The 17,584-nt window shown below is 36.6% G+C and overlaps 1 protein-coding gene across 3 annotated transcripts in view; it reads left to right on the top strand.

Moving 5' to 3' along the window:
* The window catches only part of MAEL (maelstrom spermatogenic transposon silencer), a 65,696-nt gene that overhangs the window by 15,488 nt on the left and 32,624 nt on the right, over positions 1–17,584 (top strand). For 2 of the 3 annotated variants that reach the window (XM_087894985.1, XM_034414136.3), the window contains exons 9-12: positions 3,595–3,657; positions 4,741–4,873; positions 6,145–6,223; positions 9,059–9,828. In XM_087894985.1, coding sequence (XP_087751111.1) covers positions 3,595–3,657; positions 4,741–4,873; positions 6,145–6,223; positions 9,059–9,150 — 367 coding nt within the window. In that variant the 3' untranslated portion in view covers positions 9,151–9,828. Of the gene's footprint in view, positions 1–3,594; positions 3,658–4,740; positions 4,874–6,144; positions 6,224–9,058; positions 9,829–17,584 lie in introns of those variants that run through there. The other variant, XM_034414127.3, reaches the window with a different exon arrangement.

Below are 17,584 nucleotides of genomic sequence, written 5' to 3'. Positions count from 1 at the left end.
AGTCAGCTTGGATCGTCAGAGGCATTTAAAAGAAAAATGGGTTTTTTCTTTTAAAAGTCTTTGACGATCCCAGCTGAGCCGCGCGATCATCAGAGGCTTTTTTTTTTAACTTTTAAAAGCATTTTTTTTGGCCAAAGAGGTTGTAGAAAAAATGCTTTTAAAAGTAAAAAAAAAAGCCTCTGATGATTGTGCGGCTCAGCTGGGCATGGGGGGGGCAGGGATTTTTGCTTCCAGTTCTCCGAACCACCCGCCACTATCGCTACTGGATCAGGCGATCTGGTCCGAACCGAGAGCATTTCACCCCTGTCTCAGAATATACAAAACCATTAGCAGGGGAATATAGTACTTTTAAAATTATGAAGGGATGCATAATTCCTATGACCAGAGAGGGAAAAAAATCTTACTTCAAGTAATTGAATTTAATACTTGATGGTTAAGATTTCCAAAGATACTACACTGACATGTGATAATTGCTTGGCGACCAGCATGCATTTATGACTACTGCAGTACCCCACATTCATTTCCTCCTTCCCTGCCCACTTCAGTTCCACCCCCCCACCTATCCCCACCCCCCCAATATCTCTGTTTCTTTGGCTGCCCTATATAGCACAACTGAGCTGAAGAAGCCACTTCTGCTGTTGCCTCTCTGCTGCCATCCCCTCTGTCCCCAGCTGACCTTTGTTGTTGTCTTTGCTTTGCCTCTCCTCTGCTGGACTCATCAACACCAACCAGCCTCAAGATAGAGGCATGGGGCCTCTATCAGTCATGCGTTGCAGTGACTGCCTAACTGCCAGGTCCTAGTGGACTTACCCTGTTTCATCAGAAGAATCATCCAGGCCAGCAGTGGCATGGAGAACTTGTAGTCCTGTCCTGGTGTGCAGTAGGATCCAGAGAGCTGCTCTCTAGATAGCTTCCTCTTTTGTGCAGGGCAGCAATAGAACTTTGTGCAGAGCATGTAGAGCCCCTAGGATAGTGACCAGATAAGATTGTGGATACCTGGCAGGCCTACCAGGAGCCCTGAAACCAAGGTGACAGGGTGTGGGAGAATTGAATCCAGTGCCCACTGTATGAAAGCTGGCAGAGTCCAGTGGAGGCAAAGTAGACCAAGGTTACTTGGGGCAATGGGGAAGAGCAGCAGCAGATAGGTGGCAGAATACAGTGCCTATCATCTTATATTTTTGTATTCTATGATTTAATCAGATGTTTAATAGGAATAGCACTTAGACTTATATACTGCTTTATAGTGCTTTACAGCCCTCTCTAAGCGGTTTACAGAGTCAGCATATTGTCCCCAAAATTTGAGTCCTCATTTTACCCACCCTGGCGGGATGAAAGGCTGAGTCAACCTTGAGCCTGGTGAAATTTGAACTGGCAGGCAGTCAGCAGAAGTAGCCTGCAGTACTGCATTCTAATCACTGCGCCCACCGTGCTTTAAAGACTAAAAAATGGCAGATATGGGGAAGGAGATAGGTTGGTGGAAAAGTTGAAATGGAGAGGCAGTCCATGCAGGGCAGGGAAAAGTGTGAGATCCTTGCCTAACAATCATATCAATTCAATTTTATTTATTGATTAGCCCTTTGGGCCATATCAAGTGCAGAATTACAAAGACAAATCATTACAAAGGTTTGGTAAAACAAATTAAGTAAGATTGGAATAACTCGCAATTAAAATACAATTAGAATAAAATACGATCTAAAATAAAATCGGGATAAAATACAATAATTTAAAGTACCATTTAAATATAATTAAATTTATATTGTAATGTAGCCCCTGCATCTACCCAATCAGTGTTAACTGCTCTTAAAATTACATTGTTAGATCAAGTGATCATTCTTACAATCTACCGCATTTTGCTGCACCAACTTTGTCCTCCTTCCCATCAACTTTACCACAAATTTAGCAATCCATTTTACCAACTGCAAGTTGGAATCTAACAAACAATATCGCAAAAAGTGCTCTTTAGACTTAGGGGTGCTGGTATAAAAGATCCTGCCCAGTTGATGTTCCCTCAGGTCTGAATATAGGGGGCAATCAAAAATTACGTGGGACGTTGTTTCGACTTCCCCCGTCCCACATAGACAGACCCTTTCCCTTACAGGAATACCCTTATATCTACCCCAGAGCATATTTGTTCCAAGTTGGTCCAACCTCAGTTTTGTAAAGAATCTTCTCAGGACGGGAAACAAAGGCACAGCTAAATATTTTTCTATTTTGAAGATTTGTTTATTGGCTGATAACCAGGGGCAAACTTTTACTGCTGTCACCTGTGCAATATCCGATTGGGCACTTATGTCCTTAAATCTCTGTGCAATCCAATTTCGGATCTGCCTATAGTCGTACTGTTGCCAATTTAAAGGGATACCAGAGCTAGATATCTGCTTCAGAACTCTTGATAACCAGTTATTTTTATTACTTGAGATAATCTGCTCCATTAGCGCTAATTTTGGTAACCTCCCTTCCTCCATCTCGATTATTCTCAACCAATAATAAACAGTCTTCAACAAGGCCCTAGTGCCAGTCGCAGACCATATCCAGGACTGCTGTTAGTAAGTAGCCCTCTCATGTGATGTTTTACTTAACTGCTTCACTTACCGACAGAAGTTGTAACCCAAGAATTACTTGTATTCATGACTGGAATTGGGTAAAAAAGTCTAGTAGTGAAGTACAGGACCTAAATTTCTCTGGGCAAAAGCACTGTCTCTGTTTAAGGCAGTGCTTCCGAAATCTGGGGAAATTACCTCAAATTGGGTAAAAATAGTTTTTCTTTAGGTAGCAACAACTTATTACCCATCATAACAGGCATATTTAACTTGACGTAAAGATTGCAACATGGACTAAAATATATTAGAAAATTCTCCCAAAGTATTCCTATTAAGATGAAAATCAATGAAATTATCAATGGTGATTTGTTAAAATAATGTAAAGATCATTCAGTAATATTGTTTTTAATGATTCAGGTTATCCTCAAATTAACAACCATTCATTTAACAACTGTTCAAAGTTATGACAATGCTCAGAGAAAGTACTTACTATCAGTTTTTGAAGTATGATAGGACTTTCTGATAAGTGATTTTGGATAATGAAAAAAAAAGTTTGGAAAGGAGTGGTTTAAGGGATTTAACAAAACAGTCAAAACGAGTATGTTTTAATCCGCTAAACAGTTGCAAATTATACATAGAATGTTATACATAGAGTGAACAACTAATAATTACAGTGAGAGTTGCTTTAGTTATTTTTTCAACAGAACTGCAATACTTAGATATTGTGTATGTGTAAAATATGTATACATGTATATTTTAAATTTACTTTTTTAGCAAGTTTCATGTTTTGATGCACAAAATATTGGGATTAACGAAAATAGATTTGATTTTAGCACTCTGGCATTTTAAAGACCTAGACTTTTGAGATGCTTTTGAAAATGTTTAAAAATCTTGAACTATGTAAAATAGAAAATTGCAAGACTACCCTGTACTGAAAAGGTGTTGATACCCATGCATTAGCTCGACAATATTAATTTTTTAACATTTCAAATTCTGTTTTATTGATGTGTATTTGAAATTCTGGATTCATTATGAAAATATGGCATTTGTTTAGGTGTCAGTGGCATGAAAAAAATGATATTGTATTCTGTGCTCTTGCTACATGCAAGAAAATTGCGTAAGTATACATTTACTTTCTATAAAGCTTTTGCACTTTGATTAAAAATAAAAAGGTGTTCAGTATACTAGTTAAGGAAACAAGCTAGAAACTGAGCGATTGTGTGTTCTAGTTCTACCTTACACACCTTGGCCCAATCACATTCTTTCAGCCCTTGAAAGAAGGCAATGGCAAACCATATCTGAAAAATCTTGCCAAGAAAACTGTAGGAACTTATCCAAGCAGTCTCTAACAATCAGACACAATTGAATGGAAGAAGAAAAAAAAAACTACTTCTGGAATAGCATGTTAGCTGTGTGGTGTCTGCGGTTATTTTGCAAATAATTTGTGGACTTTTATGACAATCAGCAATTATCTTAAGGTTCTGCTATTTTTATATTGTTGGTGATATTATAGAAAGAATATATTTTAAGTTAATCTAAATAAAACCAATGCTATGATTCAGGGAATCATTCCTAGTGATGGAATTTGACTTCTCGATGCTTTCAAATCCCTAGAACAGATTTTGAGAGGATGTGGGAGCACAAGAAGGAAGAGAGGATTCAAAAACGTTGTGTGAACAAAACTTTGTTGCTAAATTCTACCCAAGGTTTTTAATCTTAAATTTCCAAATGTAAAGTGCTAGTCAACTGCTAGGTTTCTATTATCAGTAATGTTAAATGTTAAGTAAGAGGATATATCTATAATTTGTGGCATCCTGATTGCTTTCTTTCTTTTTAGTTAAACACTTCGTGAATTTATATATATAAGTGTAATGTGTGTAAGTGTATATTATGAAATGTATTTCTCATTGCTATAAAAAGTATTATCTGAGTATCCTTCAGATAAATTGAGCCCTTGAATCTCTATCTATTTAGCCAAATGTTATTCTAGATAAGATTTCTTAGAGTTGAACTCGGGTGCAGCTACAGGGCTACGTGTAGGAGTTTGCAGACCATGTCAGACAAAATTACTTGGATTTATTTCTGGTTAGATGCCATCTTGGTACAGGTCATATTATTTATATTAATTACATGTGGATTTCTCTTCAGCCATGACAGTGACACAGTTTGTCTCAATATGTGCTTTTGCTATTCAATTTAGATACTGCATCAGCAATTCTCTAGCAAATATGTATGAAATCCAATTAACTGCATCTCATTTACCACTAACTGAGAAGAACTGCAAGAGCATAACAAACCCTAAGATGATAGTGCTGGATGCTGGACGCTTCCAGGTCAGTTTTCTAATTTAACTGTTTTTCTTTCTTCTGTTATACTGCTTATTTTATTGGAATGTGTGGTGTGAGTGTGTGAGAGAGACATAATGAGAAAGAGCGTGATTGTTGAGGTTATGCTTTAAAGTCGTACTGTAAAGTCTTCAGCCAAGTATTTTCCCCCTTTGAAATTTCTCAATTTCTTCATGTTTTCCATTGGAAGTTATCAGCGCTTCATATGGGGTCCTGCTAATATATAAAGCGAGTCTTAATTAACAAATAATATCAAAGTTTGGTTCTTTCATTCATTTCATAAAATGATCCAGTATCCCCCCTGTTCAAGCAATTCGTTTAAAACAATCTATGGCCAATTGTTGTGAACACTTCATTAAACAATCAGGACTAATTTGGGACAGCTATGTCCTTTATGAATCTCATATTTCCTTTGCCTAGTTACAGTGAAGTTGTTAACGAGAAGATTTCAGAAGCATATGATTTACAACTCTGTAGAGATAATCTACAGATTATATATAACTCTGGATTAAAGTGTTGAGTTCTTAGTGTTCTCTGTGCTTGGTTGCAGATAATATACTGTTAACTATAATGTTAACTATAGTGTTAATATACTATTCTGAAATGTCATCCTGTGATATAACTTTATGAGTGCTGCTTAAAATTGTCCAATAAATCACAGAAAACCTCAGAAAAACACCAGGGAACTCCAGGCGACTTTTATTTTGGGTAAATTCTGTGTCATCACTCCATTCTCAGTAAACCACTGGGTAAAGATAGGATTCATGGGAAAATAGGAAGGCAGAAGCCATCACTCATTAACAGTATTGCCACTTGACTGAAGTTCACCATAAAAAATGTTTTGTTGAACCTTTCAACTTTGGAAAAATGGTCTACGGAAAAGTGAATATTGTTTCACAATATTGAAAGTTCAAAGTTTCATGAACTTTGGTATTATATTTTTTGTAGACTCTGTTGAGTTTTAGTATTTGAAGATATGTTATTTATGTTTCTACTTTTAATAATTATTTCAAAATGTTTTACTACTAATAGTACAATAAGTTGTTTTGGAAAATATGCATTTCAAGATATCAGTTCGAAAGTAGGTTAATGGTTTTGGTTGTTGGCATACTGAAGTTCCTTAACTATTAAATCCACTTTGCCTTTCTTTGCAAAAATACCTTGAAGACCTAGTGAATGAGGTAGGAAAGGGAAAGCTTGCAAATTTCAGTCTCTTTATAGCATGCATATATATTGGTGATCTTGTGTTTGAATTGCAGAAAGGGAAAGTCGAAAGCACTGGAAATGATAGTTATTTCAGATCACTTAATAAGGATCATGATGCCACACCTTGTAGTGGTAAGTAGAGATTTATTTTGCATCTTCAGATGTGAGGATAACATACTACTCCTTAAAAAAAACTGATTGAAATCTAATAAAATGTATCCTAATTGAAGTATACAGGTGAAACTCGAAAAATTAGAATATTGTGCAAAAGTTCATTTATTTCAGTAATGCAACTTAAAAGGTGAAACTAATATATAGACTCATTACATGCAAAGTGAGAAGGTTCAAGCCTTGATTTGTCATAATTTGTATGATTATGGCTTACAGCTCATGAAAACCCCAAATTCACAATCTCAGAAAATTAGAATATTGTGAAAAGGTTCAATATTCTAGGCTCAAAGTGTCCCACTCTAATCAGCTAATTAAGCCATGACACCTGCAAAGGGTTCCTGAGCCTTTAAATTGTCTCTCAGTCTGGTTCAGTAGGAATCACAATCATGGCAAAGACTGCTGACTTGACAGTTGTGCAGACAACCATCATTGACCTCCTCCATAAGGAGGGAAAGCCTCAAAAGGTAATTGCAAAAGAAGTTGGATGTTCCCAAAGTGCTGTATCAAAGCACATTAATAGGAAGTTATGTGGAAGGGGGAAATGTGGAAGAAAACGGTGCACAAGCAGTAGGGATGACCGCAGCCTGGAGAGGATTGTCAGGAAAAGGCCATTCAAAAGTGTTGGGGACTTTCACAAGGAATGGACTGAGGCTGGAGTCAGTGCATCAAGAGCCACCACACACAGACTGATCCTGGACATGGGCTTCAAATGTCGTATTCCTCTTGTCAAGCCGCTCCTGAACAACAAACAATGTCAAAAGCATCTTACCTGGGCTAAAGAAAAAAAGAACTGATCTGTTGCTCAGTGGTCCAAAGTTCTCTTTTCTGATGAGAGCAACTTTTGGATCTCATTTGGAAACCAAGGACCCAGAGTCTGGAGGAAGAATGGAGAGCCACACACTGCAAGATTCTTGAAGTCCAGTGTGAAGTTTCCACGGTCTGTGTTGATTTGGGGAGCTATGTCATCTGCTGGTGTTGGTCCACTGTGCTTCATTAAGTCAGGATCAACGCAGCTGTCTACCAGGAGATTTTGGAGCACTTCATGCTTCCTTCCGCAGACGAGCTTTATGGGATGCTGACTTCATTTTCCAGCAGGACTTGGCACATGCCCACACTGCCAAAAGTACCAAAACCTGGTTCAATGACCATGGGATTACTGTGCTTGATTGGTCAGCAAACTCGCCTGACCTGAACCCCATAGAGAATCTATGGGGCATTGCCAAGAGAAAGATGAGAGACATGAGACCGAACAATGCAGCAAAGCTGAAGGCCGCTATTGAAGCATCTTGGTCTTCCATAACACCTCAGCGGTGCCACAGGCTGATAGCATCCGTGCCACGCCGCATTGAGGCAGTAATTGATGCAAAAGAGGCCCAAACCAAATACTGAGTACATATGCATGCTTATACTTTTCAGAGGTCCGATATTGTTCTACGTACAATCCTTGTTTTATTGATTCCATGTAATAATTTTCTGAGATTGTGAATTTGGGGTTTTCATGAGCTGTAAGCCATAATCATCAAAATTATGACAAATCAAGGCTTGAACTATCTCGCTTTGCATGTAATGAGACTATCTTATACCTTTTAAGTTGCATTACTGAAATAAATGAACTTTTGCACGATATTCTAATTTTTTGAGTTTCACCTGTATTCTTAAGTATGTCAGGATTTAATAAGCTTTATCTACTAAAGCTTAAATTGGGCAGGGTTAATACAAATAATAAAATTATTCTAGTTGCTAAAAGTTTGAAAAATAACTAAATTAAATTATAGTTAATTCCTGATAATTATTTAACATAATTATTTAATTAACATTATTTAAATCATGTAGTATGGTTGTAAATTTTTAGAAGGTCAGACATTTGGAAGGCTTTGAGGGAGGTATAGGTTGTGCATTTCTAGTCTTTTTCTTTGGAAGAAAATGTAAGCAGTTGTTGGTACTGTTCTGGCAAAAGGTGTTAAAGTAAACTGCTTCCTGCTGCATTCTTTGGCATTACCATAATAGCTGCATTTTCAGAGAAATCTGAGAAACTACCTTCTCCCCTCCGTTCCCATGGTTGGGAACACAGACTAGCTGTACTCAATCACAAATAAGTATATTGTATTGTTGACCAATTGTATTTACTGGCACCTCAGCTAAACTTGCTATTTCTTGAACAAATAAAAATATTACAATAATTCCTAATAATTCTAAATATAACTGTTTGAAGTTCAGTTACCCAATGTGGTTATATTAGCTTTAGCTTCAAGATAGCATTTAGCCAGTTTTGTCTCTGCTAGGAAATTAATTGGGTCAGGTTTGGTTAGTATTTGGACTATAGGAAACTATTGGACTATAGGAAACACAAGTCAGATAGCTAAGTGAGAAAATTGCAACTCATTCTGGAAGAAGCCAGTGGTAAGCCATTTCCAAGAAAACGTAATAGCTGTGTCTATATCATCACAAGAACTGAACAATTTTAGTGTATTTTCTTATCTGTCCATTTTGGGAAAAAAAAATTCCATTCCTTATCTGCTAAAGTTTTGTGGAATAGAGGTTCTTTTTATTTCCTATGCTTACTTATTTTCAATTGTGATGGATGAGTATGTGGAGTATGTATGTGTGTTAAATTTGTATAAATATAAGTTCTTTGTAATTCTGTGTAAAGCAGGGCTGTCAAACTCCTGGCCCACGGGCCGGATGGGTCACATGCTGGCCACACCCACACCCAGTTTAGCTGCCATGACGATGTGAGTTTGACCCCTGGTGTAAAGCAATGTAGTTTATATATTGACAGCAGTGCATTTTTTAAAGGTGTAATTCCTTCAGGAGTGAAAACGATGCATACACCCATCCCTAGAAGTGGAAGAGGAATCGCACAGTTTTTGGAAAGCACCTTCAAGTAGTCCAACACTTAGAAGCATTCAATGCTTCTGTGTATGTGATTATAATTATCATTAGATAATTAATGTTACATTTATCTGCTATATAATTTTTATGAAATTTATGTTATATTTTTATGAAAAAAATCATTTGGGAAAATTTTGTTCTTAAAGTAACATGTTTTAGTTGCTGTAAGGCAGGCTGTGATGAATATTTCTCTGATTAGGAATGTTTAATGAAAATTAGAGTAGACTGACTAGTGAAATCAGTGACTAATTTTTCAAGCAATGCTTTGATTGCTAAGGCCTATAGTACATTATTCAGAGAACAAAGATTATCCACCTTTTTTGCTTTCCTATTGAAGTTAATTTTGCTTTTTATATAGCATAAGAAATCTTTAGCAATAGGGCTAATTTTTCACAAATTAATACCAAATGGCTGTTGCTTAAGTTTTGTGCAGTCGATTACAAAACTCTTGTACCCAGGAATTAGATAATTGCAAAATCAGAGTAGAAATTATTCTGCTATTCTGAAAATGCTATAAAAATGCTATAACAAGGCAATAAAGATTATTTATTCCTTAAGATTATATATTCCTGATGGTCACAGTGTTAATTTTTTTTAGGATACTTATAAATCCAAACCATGTTATACCAGTCTTTCTTAAACCAATATTAAACTGCTGTTCTAATTTTACTAAACATTTTCTGCCTGAATTTTTTTGGTGTCCAAAGTCTGCCATATAGGAATGGAAAATTCCAAAATGTAACATAAAATAATATGAAAGCAAATATAGATTACACTGCTGTAGAGACAGACATTGCACTCATATTGCCTGAACTGACCAGTGCAGTGTGTGAGTGAGGTATGAAAATTGCATCATTGTTCTATGCACAAATAGACGTTTCAGAAAAGATGAATAATTATATGTAGAGCAACAACTGTCCAAAGGGATCACTTAACTGTGTCCCCCATCCAAATAATCCCTTTACTTCTATTTAGCATTTAAACACAACATGCTAATACATTTTACATTTTGTCATTTGGTTCCATTGTTATTTTTTAAATAATATTGCATAAAATCAAACTTACACTTATTATAGTTTAAAAGTCACACACTCCCTGTTACATTAGAAGTGTATTTATTTATTTAAAGCATTTATCTAGGCTCCCTATCTTGTACCAAATTCTTGGCAGCTTTCGAGTTCCAATGCATTGTTCTAAATTAAATTTGTATTTTAACAAGCATCCTTAGGAACAAATGCTAATGTGCATGGGTGAGATACAGTATATGTTGCTTCGGGAGCTAATTTTTGACAAAATATATTTTCAATTGAATCTAGTCATCTGTGAATGAATCGTCCGAAGCTGTCATTTCAAAAAATTCTCAAGAGGATGTGCAGCTGTCAAGAATGAAACACTTGTATAGCAGAAATTCCAATCATATTGAACTAATACCAATCATAATACAGTATTTTTTTAATATTAACTGACTTTTTTTAGAATTTGGATCTCTATTGCTTTAATAACAAGGAAGTGTTCTTTATTAAGCCTTGCTGTGCCATATGACACAACAGACCAAAATGAACCATTGGTTCCGTACATGAGATAATTTTTCAGCTACAAGAATACAGTATGCAATTGAAGTAGTTGGGCTTTTCAGAATAAGGGTGCCCAAGCTCATGTTGCTACATAACCCAAATCCCTGGATGTACTTCAGTGAGTGATGGAAGTTAATTCAAGAATTGGTTGAGTGTTGTGGGAGTTTTCTTCCGTTATTCTCATTTTTTCCTCTGTTCTTCCCTCTGTTTTCACTGAAAAGCTTTCTTAGGACAAGCTCTGCAAAAGACTGTAAAATAAGCAACATAAATCAACATGGATATGATACAGGGAGTCGTCTACTTATGACCCCAATTGGGACTAGAAATTCTGTTGCTAAGCAAGGCGGTTATATAAGTCACACAAAATTTTATGACCTTTTTCTACTGTGGCTATTAAACAAATGATCACAGTAGTTAAGTGAATCACATAGTTAAGGGCACCTGGGTTTCCCCATTGACTGCTTGTCAGAAGTCATCTGGAAAAATTGCAAATAGCGATCATGTGACCCTGGGACATTGCAAATGTCATAAATACATACCAGTTGCCAAGCATCAAAATTTTGGTCATTTGACCATGGGACTGCCACAGTGGTCATATTGAGGACAGGTTGTAAGCCAATTTTTTTCAGTCTCATAACTTTGAACACTCACTAAACAAGTGGTTGGAAGTCCAGGACTACCTGAACTTTGATCTTCAAACTGAAAATGCCAACTTGCTTTGCTTCGTTCTTTATTGAAGCATTCTGAAAGTGTTGCATAGCTATAATTAGCCTAAATAAGGGAATGCTGTAGGTGCTTTTGACATGTACAAATATAAAGATGTGGTTCGTTAGATTTTTTGTTGTTTCCTGGGTATATTTGTGTGAGAGTTGATTTTTGATTCCTGGTAATTGCCTGGACAAATCTCTCCAGTTTTATTGGCAATGTTTTTCAGAAGTAGTTTGCCATTACTTCTTTAGGGCTGAGAGAGAAGGACTAGAACTCATGGTCTCCTGGTTTCTAGTCTGGTGCCTTATCCACTACACTAAATTGGCTCCCTACTTATAAGTAGAATATACAAACAAATTGGCCCGCGTATGTATAAAAGGAATTTTGTCATTATAAATGAGATGATTTTAGTCCTAGCTAATGTATAGGTATAATGACCATAGAGTTTGCATGCATCTGGAGTATTTTTTCATGTATCTACTGAAGATTTTAATTGTGAGATAGAGATTCAGTGATGTTTGTCTGCCTAGTATTATCCGCAATATCCAAGAAATGCCAAAATCTTGAAACACCCAGCAGCTAATTTTTAAGAGTTACTATATAAATCTTTTGAAATGAGAATAAATCATGCTATTATTAATATAATCTTTGTATTGTCTTTGCTCGCACATTTTTACCTCAGCTCTGAATTATGCCCTAATAAGTTATTCCAATTGCCATTTTCAAGAAATTCCACATACCCCAAGACTTCAGGTGATGGTAAGAAGTGATAGATACTGTTTTTCTTTTTTCTCAAATCTTTTCTTCCTAAAGGAGTATAATAGTCTTAATTCAATTGATTTACTGTACTTATGACAAAAGGGTCCCCAAAGAATCAGGTAAAATAAATATATGTGACTTGTGCTGGTTAGAGTTCGGAGCAAAGTGTATAAAATGCTTAACGAGTGAGAGGCAATTTGTGAGAGGAACTTAAAAAGTTTGCAGATTAATTGCAGTTGTTGATATTCATGTTTATAGCATAGCAGGAAACATACTTGCTATGCTATTCTAGGAGCATGGGAGTTTCTACAAAAACAGGAAAGTCAGCATGTCCTGTGTAGAAAAGGGGTTTTGATCTTAAAAAATTGATTCCACACACTTAACTGACCCTGTCGGTATGACTAAACTTCTAGCATTTTTTAATATGAGATAAATTAGTTTGTGTCATAAATTATTGATCTATCAGTATTAGATAACTACTGAGAAGAAGGAAAAGGGAAGGAAAAATCACTGCAAACACATGGGATTATGTGCATAAAGAAACAAAACCTGTAACTTCTAGCTGTAATTCGCATCTGAGCTGTCTAGTTAATGCCTGGCAGATATCCTTGATCCACCAATACACAGTAGGAATCTGCAGTGAGGCATCCAGATGCTGTTGATGTCTATCATTCTTTGCCAGTTTGTCCAGTGCTGAGAAATCATGGGATCTGTAGCCCACCAACATTTGAAGGATTGCATATTTATCCTAATGTAAAGGTGGAGGTATCTGCTTTCTAATATGCTTACGTTTTTAGCTGCAATATGCCTACTTCTCAGAGGAAAAGTTACTCATTAAGTCTCTTGTATATGTTAATGACAGTTTACAAATTATTACTTAATAAAACCTAATCACCTTTTTTACAGAAGGTTTTTCTTTAGCGCTCATTTATTGAGTTAAGTGATATCCACCCAGCCCACATGACATGATACGTGCTGTCCCTAATACTGATGTCTACCCTACTTGGATTGCCTTTATTCCAAAGTAATACTGTACATCAAATTTTAAGCATAGCTCTTTACAGACAGGAAAGATGTAACAAATGACTCCCATGACTGGAGAACAGCCAACTGTTTTATTTATTTATGTGCTTTTATAGTTTTATCCCATTTTGTTAAAAAAATATCATTTGTTTAAAAGGAAGAGAAGCAAAAGAAAGAGGAAATATATTGTATGTTTAAATATTCAGTTGTATTCAGAAATTCAAGTATTGTAAAACATTACCTGCATGCATGAACAAATAAACTCATTCTGTTGTTGGTGTCTTGTTTTCCCATCCAAGGAAAAAATGTGGATATTTCAAAAACAAACTGGAACACATGGAGTCATAATGATAGACTAAGTAGCCTGACATCATGTCTCTGAAGCATGATCTTTTCAGGAACTTTTGACTTGTCAACAACTTTCTTCATAAGGTAGAAGACAAAAGAGACCCAGTTGTCCCTGATTTGTTGGAGTTTTTATTTGTCAACAGCTTTTTTCTTCATAATGTGAACGAAGATAAAAGAATCAGCTAGCTTGATACCACAGCACTAAATAAGGAAGACTTAATTTGAGAGGTGGAAGTAGCAGGCAAGGAGGGTGAAAGTGATAATGGAATCCTGTAGTTCTTGATTTTAATAAAATTGGGTGTAATGAGACGTGGTTTTGAACTAAGCAATGATAAATAGGATCCCATCGCATGATAATGCAAGCAAAATGAGTGGAAATTTCTAAAGATAATTTTTTTGCATCAGGTTAGATCAAGGATTACAAAAATGCAACTTTATTATAGGTTTTCAAAACAGAATCTTGAAAGCCTGCCAAGAGTTTCCCTCTTGCTTCTTAATCAAAGCAGCGTTATTTTGAGTTTATTATATTTTCCTCTTTTCCAGGAGCAAATTATCATTAACAGCTCCTGTATTCCTTTTCCAAAGGAGATATTAAAAGCATAGCTGTAAACAATTCAGGTGAGAACGTAAAAATGGATAGCAAAAGAAGTTGAACACTCCCCCTCCCCCTCTCTCACAAACACACACATTCACACGGAGGGGGAGACAACTGGAAACAAATTTTAAAATCTATACAGGAAATGGAATAAAAGATCATAAAGCAAGAGTAAAGGCAGATTGTCTTGTTCTGTAGAGCTTGTGCCAGGAAGCCAAAAACTGACATTTGCAAAAATTGCTAGGAATAACAAAGAAGTATATGCCAACTAAAATACAAAGAAAATAATTAGTATACCGGCTGTTTAGGAAAACCAGTTAAATTCTAAAAGGGAACAATGAAAACAATACTTCTCAACCCTATTGCAATTCAATCCTTTCTGTCTCCATTCCTACCCCAACCCCCCCCCCCAGAAATGTAATAAGCAGAATAGAAAAACAGAATTTAGTCTGAGACTGATAGAAACATGGTAAAAGAATGTGTATTTTGTGTCTAAACGGAGATAAATAATTTGCATCCTAGAATACTGAAGGGTTACATTATCTTCAAAAAATTTGGAGAACAGGTGGCAGAACTTCAATAGGAAAGCAAACATCTCTTCAAAAAAGGGAAGAAGGAAGGTTCAATAAAATACAGTCAGTCAGTCTGATGTTGATACCTGGAAAGAATCTAGATTCTAGAGCATATCACAAAGAGATTGATAGATAAGCACCTTGAAAATAACTGACACTGCACCTTAAGAAGGATTCAGAGAATGACCATGAAAATGATCAAGAGATAAACTAAGCTTTCTAAAGATAAGATTTTGGTATGTTTAGAAAAGATGACTGGAAAATTACAGACAGTAACAGTGAAAATGCCTATATGGATGTTACATATAAGAAAGTCAAGATTTTTCTTTTTTATATTGCTTAAATTGGGTAAATCTAAGCAGGTACAAATATAATGCAATTGATGCCAAGATACAACAATGCAATCGTTGAAATGATATTCATTCTGATTAATATCATAAATCATAGCACCACATACCTCACATCCTGAATTCCCAAATTCCCATCCTGAATTCCCAAATGCATGCTTAAATAACATTTTACATATTAATGTGCTTGCAGTTGTTTCATTTTTCTTTTTATCTTTAGCAGTTATTTATAAATGTAACTGATTCCACAGAAAAGGAATTTTGGCAAGGAATTCTTGTCTTAAGATCCCCGACTGCACACCTCACAGAAGGACTCTTTTTTTAATTAAGAAAGTACACTTTATTATATTTTTTCAAAAAATTATTACAAAGAAACAAATGGTTACACTTTATTTAAATTATCAAGTGCAAAATAGAAGCACCCTACAAGGTTCCATCTAGACCTGAAATAAGCAAATGCAGCTTTGCTTGGCCTAAAGAAATCATACTAATTATACCAAACTTAATTGCAGGGACCTAAATGTAGACCTCCAAAAGATCAGAAATACACACAAGGTGCAAAATTAGTCAAGACACAAAAATGTATCTACAAATATATACTTTACATTAAATAGTTGCAATAAGAGGCTGTGATTTTCAAATACAACAAGATAGTTCCCAGGGACTCTCAACTATAAGTTTGTTGATCACACTGCTAACTGAAAGTTTATATTCAAAGCAAATGTTATTGCAGGTACCCAAGATTCTAAATCATGTAGAAGCTGGTAGATCTGTGATGGCGAACCTATGGCACGCATGCCACATGTGGCATGCAGCGCCCTCTGTGGGCACGCGAGCTGTCGCCCCAGTTTAGCTCCACCACACATGCGCGCACGCCTCCTGCTGGCCAGCTGGTTTCTTCCCCAAAGAGTCATATAAGGACAGTAGCATTTAAAAGACACACAGATAGAGAAACTAATTTAAATATGTTTAAATTAAAACCACAGAGGGAGAGAAGGAGAGATTTAATATGTGACTGGTCCAGTTTTATGTGAGATTCTTGGTATTCTCTGAGTATGATTGTTTTTTTGCAGATATTTCATCAAATAAATTATTATTTAATCATTAATGCTTCAAGGGAGTGGGTTTTCTCTCATTTTATATACTAGTGGCTTGTCCTGTCAGTGTTGATGGGAGTGGTCTTGGTGGTTCTTTGATTAGGTTGAGGTTTATTGTTAGCTTATTTATCTGAATTGGTAGTTCCTTGATTGGGGTATTGTTTATTTCTGGATTGCTGGTCTAGTGTTAAGCTTGGTATTAATCTTTGCTCATCTGGGTGTTGACTGCTGGTGAGAAAGTGTTTTTCCCTTGTCTTGGTCTAGGTTGCTCATAACTTCCCAGTTGAAACTATGATTACGTCTGCTCGCATGTTGTGAATTTAAGGAATTTTCATCATGTCTCCTGACTGTTAGTTGATGTTCATAGATGCACTCTGCTACTCTTGTACCTTTTTGTCTTACATAGCAGCTATAACAGTCCTTATACCAGGGGTGTCAGAAATGCAGCCCGCAGGCCAAATCTGGCCCGCGATAGGCCACAGAGTTGGCCTGCAGGCTGTCCAAGAGACAGCAAGGGACCAACCCCTGCCACACTGGTCCCTGCCACTGCCCCAGCCATGCCCACCCAGTCGGCCACGATGACCAGGCCACACCCACCAACTCCACAAGAGCAAACAAAATCCCAACGTGGCCCACAACGGGATTGAGTTTGACACCCCTGCCTTATACTATATGTTGTAGATGACTTCTGTTTTTCTTTTGGAGCTGCTGGGTCTTTTGGTTTACTTAGAATGTTTTGGAGGGCTTTTAATTGGTTCTAGAACTCACTTCCAGCACTGCTGTTATCTAGTTTGATAATGAAAAGTCTGCAAGAAAACAGCCAAGCTCAGACACCACCAAGAAAACCACCGTTCAATGTTGAGCGATAAATATTCTCTTCTATCAGTCAAGTTTTTTATTTCATGAAATAATTGTATGGCTGACTATTCTGAAAATTGTCTAAAGAATAAAACTACAGTGTTTCCCCGAAAATAAGACCCTGTCTTATATTTTTTGAACCCTGAAATAAGTGCTTGGCCTTATTGCCATGCGGTCAAAAGCCCAATTGGGCTTATTATCAGGGGATGTCTTATTTTGGGGATAACACGGTAACTTGCCAGGTCTCAGATTGGTCAACCTATAGAACAGTGGTGGTATTCAGCCGGTTCATACCGGTTCAAGTGAACTGGTAGTGGAGATCGCGAGTGCCCCCCCCCCGGCGTAAAGACGTCCTATTTAGCCAGGTTTTTGAGGCCGGGCACATGCACGGAAGGCGAGCAAAATGCATGCATGGAAGGCTGGGCGCATGCACGGAAGGTGCTTGTGTGAAGCAAGCGTGCGCACATGTGGTGAACCAGTGGTAAAAATATGTGAAACCCACCACTGCTATAGAATTATGGCACTTTCCAAAACTCCATTGGGAATGAA

Source organism: Pantherophis guttatus, chromosome 5, assembly GCF_059756535.1.
Source record: "Pantherophis guttatus breed Tessera chromosome 5, ASM5975653v1, whole genome shotgun sequence".
Taxonomy (NCBI): Eukaryota; Metazoa; Chordata; class Lepidosauria; order Squamata; family Colubridae; genus Pantherophis; species Pantherophis guttatus.
The sequence above is the reverse complement of the archived record's forward strand: the minus strand, read 5'-3'. Positions and strand labels throughout refer to the sequence as shown.